This window comes from Oryx dammah, unplaced genomic scaffold, assembly GCF_014754425.2.
Source record: "Oryx dammah isolate SB20612 unplaced genomic scaffold, SCBI_Odam_1.1 HiC_scaffold_29, whole genome shotgun sequence".
Lineage (NCBI taxonomy): Eukaryota > Metazoa > Chordata > Mammalia > Artiodactyla > Bovidae > Oryx > Oryx dammah.
Genome location: NW_024070213.1, coordinates 59,733,281 through 59,740,200, shown reverse-complemented (window position 1 = coordinate 59,740,200; position 6,920 = coordinate 59,733,281). Strand labels below are relative to the sequence as shown.

Below are 6,920 nucleotides of genomic sequence, written 5' to 3'. Positions count from 1 at the left end.
CAAGGAAACCAGAATTGAAAGAGACACGTGTACCCCAATGTTCATCGCAGCACTGTTTATAATAGCCAGAACATGGAAGCAACCTAGATGTCCATCAGCAGATGAATGGATAAGAAAACTGTGGTACATATACACAATGGAGTATTACTCAGCTATTAAAAAGAATACATTTGAATCAGTTCTAATGAGGTGGATGAAACTGGAGCTGATTATACAGAGTAAAGTAAGCCAGAAAGAAAAACACCAATACAGTATACTAATGCATATATATGGAATTTAGAAAGATGGTAACAATAGCCCTTTGTGCGAGACAGCAAAAGAGACACAGATGTATAGAACAGTCTTTTGGACTCTGTGGGACAGGGAGAGGGTGGGATGATCAGGGAGAAGGGCATTGAAACATGTATGATATCATATAAGAAATGAATTGCCAGTCTATGTTCAATGCAGGATATAGGATGCTGGGGCTGGTGCACTGGGATGACTGAGAGGGATGGTACGGGGAGGGAGGTGGGAGAGGGTTTCAGGATTGGGAACGCGTGTACACCCGTGGCGGATTCATGTTGATGTATGGCAAAACCAATACAATATTGTAAAGTAATTAGCCTCCAATTAAAATAAATAAATTTAAATTAATTTGGAGGTGAAGCCAGGATTTAAATTTTAAAAAATTATTAGCATGCTGGGTTATGGAAGGATCTTAAATGATGTTTCTGAAGAAGCTGTCACTAGATTAAGATGAATGAGAGTGTTTTGAGTAAATTAACCTGATGGCAAAACTTGGTAAGTTCAGTATGTGTTTATTTGGCTTTACATTCTCTTATTTTTTTGGAAAATATCGTGATTCTTTTGATTGAGTTATTGAAGGCTTGCTTGACTTGCTTGTTTCTCAGTGTGTAAATGAAAGGGTTCAGCACTGGAGCGATGGAAGTAGTGAGCATGGTCACACCTTTGTTAATGGCCACTGAGTCCTTCGCTGAAGGTTTGATGTAGATGAAGATGCAGCTACCATAGGTGATTGAAACCACAATCATGTGGGAAGAGCAAGTAGAAAAGGCCTTTTTCTTTTGCTGGGCAGAAGGGAATTCTAAAATTGTCTTGATGATATAAATGTAAGACAGAACCACACACATCAGTGTCATAAGGAGGGTCAGCACAGCACAGATGATAACAGTCTGTTCCATGTACCAAGTATTTGAACACGAGATTTTCAGGAGGGGAGATGCATCACAGATAAAATGATCAATGGTATTAAAATCGCAAAATTCCAATTCTAGGCCTAGGCTAAGTGGGGGGATTACAATGAATAGACCGGCTACCCAACAACAAAAGACAAGTCTTCTGCAGACCGTGCTACTCATGATGGTCACATAATGCAGGGGTTTGCAGATGGCCACATAGCGATCATAGGACATAGCAGCTAGGAGAAAAAATTCGGTTACACCAAAGAGGTCAGTAAAAAATACTTGGCTGGCACAGGCATTGTAGGTAATGACCTTGTCACCTGTCACGATGTTATACAGGTATCTGGGAATACAAGCTGATGTGAATGAGATCTCCAAGAAGGAGAAATTTTGTAGGAAATAGTACATGGCTGTCTTAAGGTGGGAATCCAGGAAGATGAGGAAGATGATGGTCAGATTCCCAGTTATGCTTAGGATGTAGGTGAGAAAGAGAAAGATAAGAAGCAAAACCTGCAGTTGTGGGTCATCTGTCAGTCCCAGCAGAATGAATGTGGTTACTGTACTGTTTCTCATTGCTGACTGCTGAGTTCTGTTAAATCTGCTGTTAATGTTGAAATGCTTCATTTAAGATTATTTTAACAGTATGGAAGGTATCATATTCAAGTTTTTCCTTATTTATCATTATTTAAAAATATTTACAATTTAAATATTCAGTCTGTAAAGGACTACTGTTGACTGTGGTGGGTATGTCATTTCGTAGGAGCAAAGATGTCTTGTGATATTCACGTGTTCTCTGGTTAATGTTGTTGCTTGACATTTTGTTCTTTATTAAAGTATTAAGATGTGTAAGATCTTTTGGGTTCACTGTGCACACACTCTGTAGTCACTTGAAATCTGTTTGAGCTCTATGATTAAAGAATTTTGTTTTCTGTTTTTGTTCATTGCATACAAGTCCCTGCAATGCCTCTAAACTCTCTCATGTGTGCACACACACACACACTCACACACACACACACACACACACACACACACAACTTCTTCAGCTCCCCACCTGACACTGTTTCTCTGGTTTCTCTGTCCCTAAGTAATCACTTATAACCCACAGTGATGCAAAATATAGAATGTCTTAATGAGCAATACAGTTGTACTTATGCACAATATACATTTATATTTTCATGAAATGCTCTGGTAAATAAACTTCAAAGAGAGTACAGATGATGTATTTCTCTCTCTTTTATCTGTCTGTTAGCATTCTCTTCACTTCTTTCACATCTTACCATAGTAATATTCCCTTTGTATTTTCATTAATTCTTATGTTTTGTTATGTCTTTCAGATGGTCATTTCTAAATCGATATCTTTATTTTGTAATACTTGATTCTCAGATGAAATTTGACATATCTATTTGAACATTCACATGGATTATGTCACAAATAGAACTCATGTTCTTTACCTCTCTCCCTTCTCCTCTTAATATGTTCCTTTCAATAAAGATAATAGATTACATTTATTGAGCATATTCTATGTGAAAGATTTTTTGGTAAATACTTCTCACACATCATATGTTTTCTGTCTTCAACTAACTTGAATAACTTCTATTGATTTTCAGTTTCACCTTGAAGCCCTCTGGAAAGTTTCCTGAAAGTCTGATCACTATGCTATCTCTCATCCCAGCCTCTGTGTTCCCATAGAAAGCAATGCTTGCTACCATTTTAACACCTAAGAAAGAACACTTATTTGTATATTAAGTTTCCTCTGGACCCCTTAATTCATGTGTATGTGGACTCACTTTACTGTGTGAACTAGTGTATTGTTTTACTGATATGGGACAGGGTCAGGTCTGACTGTCTCAGTAGAAGATGCAGCTAAGGCCTCAGGGTTACAGTACCTGACGTGAAGAGGAAGAATTGAATGAGGCTCATGGTTTGTGAAGAGGAAGAATTGAATGAGGCTCATGGTTTGTCTCACAGAACAACTTAAGAGGATTGGAAATATATCAGCAAATAAATTAGATTAAGTTGATATGTATGTAGGAGAAATATTTCTGCTGCTCATCTCCTATATTCATCCAACTCTTTTCCTAAATCTCAGGCAACATATCCATCATGTCACTGAATGAACTTAGCCCTATAACTACCATTGGATATCATTCAGTGTTCTAAAAATTCTGTTTTTTCCTTTTAAAGTTATACAAAGTACAGTAAAGCAAGATTTAAAAGAAGACTCACTGATATGTGGTTAACTGGTTTTTGTTTATCCTACTTTTTCAAAAGACATGTTTGAAATGAGGACAAGAATCTCTGATGAGGATGCAATTTTAGCCACATAATTCTTTGGGTAAACTGAGGAGTATACTTACACAATTAAATGAATATACCCTTTATTTTTTGCTGTGAATTTAATATATTTCTGGATGGTCATCAAATTTTAATCCCATTAGATGCCAGTATATTTTTGTGCATAAAACTCCAGTAAAATGATATTTTTATATCCAAAAGAATTGTGTTCTAAAAACATGAAAAAGAGTATATTTTACCAAAGATAGAAATTTATCACTCACATTTTCAATTTTTAAAAGATAAGTAAAATGTATTTCCCAAAGCAGAGCAAGACTTAAATCACACAAAACTGAATAAAGTTGAAATGACCAATGTCACTTACTATTGTGACTGTCAATCATAGTTTCTGTTGTTTGTTGAAACATATGCCGTCTTAAAATTCCTAAATTGACAATGACAGTTAGAATGAAGCTTTTCATATGAACTTTTGGCTACTTTTGCTTATGAATCCACTGCCATGTTCACAACAAATCTAAGATGCCTCTTAGAGGTATCTTTCTGAAGCATCCATCTTCAAACAATTACATGGGTTTCCTTGTATTCTTATAACCTCTCTCAAAAAAGAAAGAAATATAATATTATATGAGGGCGATGGAATGTCAGAAATCTTCTCTAGTTTGAGGATAGTTGCTATGTTGACCTCTCAGGGCTATGAACACATCGGCTATATCTAGCTTGACATTTGCTTTATTTGTTAAAAATAAAACCAAGTGAATAAACAAAGAGTCCCTGGTGACCCAAGAGCATAGTCACTAATGAATCTTCTGAGTAATAAATTTTGTGGTAGAAAAACGTGGTGACTATATCTTCTTTGGATATTGTTTCCTTGGAGACAGGAGGGTGCTGTAGATACAAGCCAGTAGGAAAACAGAAGGGGCTTCCCCAGTGGCTAAGTGTTAAAGAAGCTGCCTGCAATGCAGGAGCCACAAGAGACACGGGTTTGATCCCTGGGTCAGGAAGATCCCCTGGAGAAAGGCATGGAAACTCACTCCAGTATTCTTGCCTGGAGAATCCCAAGGACAGAGGAGCCTGGCGGGCTACAGTCCATAGGTCGCAGAGTCAAACATGACTGAAGTGACTTAGCACGCACGCATGCATATAGGTTTCTCAAGAGGCAAATCAGGTGGTCTGGTATTCCCATCTCTTTCAGAAAGAAATTTTACTACTAACTGAAGCCAAATACCAAAACCAAATCTTAGGCTTTTCAATGGTTTACTATTTCTTTCTGTAGCTTGGTTATTGATAAAGTGAAAGTAAGACCCAAAATAGTTTGAAGCTTATTATACAAGCTTTCCTTATCCACTGCTTGAGATTTGAGTACTAGCTTTAATCCACTTTTTAAAACTAGTATTTTACTCTCTAAATAACTTTCTCCTCATTCACTTCTTCCCCTGTCCCTCTCATGACTTTTTTGTTTAAAACTTGCAGAATATAGGCAATATTTTGGTCAGAAAATTGTTAAAGTACTTTAGATGTGGCATTCACAAGATTTTATGACATTATCACAATTGTTTTTAACTTCTAACCCATTAAATTAAGACATTCCAATGTCTTGATGCAAATGTCATTAATTAGAAGAATATCAGATTTGGAGTACTAGTTACATTCCCCAACCACTGTTTGCTTTCACCATGATTCAGTTTGTCACGGAAATAAGAACAGTATCCTTTATATGCTAAGAATTAAATTTGTGTACTTCTGAAACGTTTAGAACTACTAGCTCATAATAACTAGTATCTCATAATACTACTAGCTCATAATAAATAGTAACTCATAATACTTCTAGCTCATAATAAACATATTATCACTTTTTCAGTGTCCTTGTTCACATTGATTTTTTTCTTTTGTTGTTCACCATCCATTCACTCATCATATTGTATCACACTTTTGCCCTCATCATTCTAATGAAACAATGTTTGACAAAGTCTATCAAAGACTCTTTTTTTGGGGGAATATAAAATAGCAGCTGCTGCTGCTGCTAAGTCGCTTCAGTAGTGTCTGACTCTGTGCGACCCCACAGACGGCAGCCCACCAGGCTCCGCCGTCCCTGGGATTCTCCAGGCAAGAACACTGGAGTGGGTTGCCATTTCCTTCTCCAGTGCATGAAAGTGAAAAGTAGCAGCAGACTTCTATATTAACTGTGTAGTTTTGACTGCACATTATTCATAACATTTTCTCCTAACTTATCTTATTATTACACACATTGTTTTCTTCCTACCTTTTTGTTTCTATTTTCTGGGTCTTTCTTTTCTTGATTGTCTCTACTGTGTTTATATTTCTCAGTCTCTTCTCTTCTTTTCTTTAACATAACATGCCCAGTTGGTGGATATATTTTTCAACTTCAAATTACTTAATTTCCAAAAAATAATTGCTTTTCACAATTTCAGGTATGTAATCAAATGCATCTTGAACAAAATTTCCACATTTCCCTCCTGTTTCTTTCCTTGGTTTCTTGCAATTAAACTAGTAGGTTTGACCAGGTATTGAACTAAACACTTTATGTGGATTATCTATCCAGAATAGTTTTTCCTGTTATACTATTTCTTCATTTATCTCTGTTCCTCAAGCTCCACTTCCACTTGGGGTGCAAATAATTGGTCATTAGTTTTCAGTTAAAGCATATATTCTTGAAACCTCATGCAACTCTGATATAAGGGTGGGTGTCATTCAAAGCAATCAATTTTTGCTCCTATTTTGTTACAGACAGTCCCAGACTTAGAATGGTTATGCTTATGAGTTTTTAACTTCATGATGGTACAGTCAATGAAATGTTCTTCAAATTTTGAATTTTGATCTCCCACAAGCTAGTGATATGGGGTGCAATACTCTTTAGTGATGAAGAACAATGGGAGCTGCGGTACCAAATCAGCCTTACTCCCCACCCCTGGGGTAAACAATCTGTACACCTAGAATCATTCTCTGCCCATACATTCATTCTCTTTTTACTTTCAGGAGAGTAGTCAATAAATTACTTGAGATATCAGCACAATTATAAAACAGGCTCTGTATTAGATGATTTTTCCCAACTATAGGTGAATGTAAGTGTTCTGAGCCTGTATGAGGAGGCCTTACAAATAGCTGTGAAAAGAAGAGAAGCGAAAGCAAAGGAGAAAAGAAAAGATATAAGCATCTGAATGCAGAGATCCAAAGAAAAGCAAGGAGAGATAAGAAAGCCTTCCTCAGTGATCAATACACAGAAATAGAGGAAAACAACAGAATGGGGAAGACTAGAGATCTCTTCAAGAAAATTAGAGATACCAAGGTAACATTTCATGCAGAGGTGGGCTCGATAAAGGACAGAAATTGTATGGAACTAACAGAAGCAGAAGATATTAAGAAGAGGTGGCAAGAATACACAGAAGAACTGTACAAAAAAGAGCTTCATGACCCAGATAATCA

At 36.6% G+C, this 6,920-nt stretch overlaps 1 protein-coding gene across 1 annotated transcript; it reads right to left on the bottom strand.

Moving 5' to 3' along the window:
* Positions 1-800: 800 nt before the first annotated feature.
* Positions 801-1,757, bottom strand: LOC120858050 (olfactory receptor 6C2-like). The gene has a single exon (XM_040233933.1). It carries the CDS (start codon positions 1,755-1,757, stop codon positions 801-803), a length of 957 nt encoding a protein of 318 aa, XP_040089867.1.
* Positions 1,758-6,920: the final 5,163 nt, after the last annotated feature.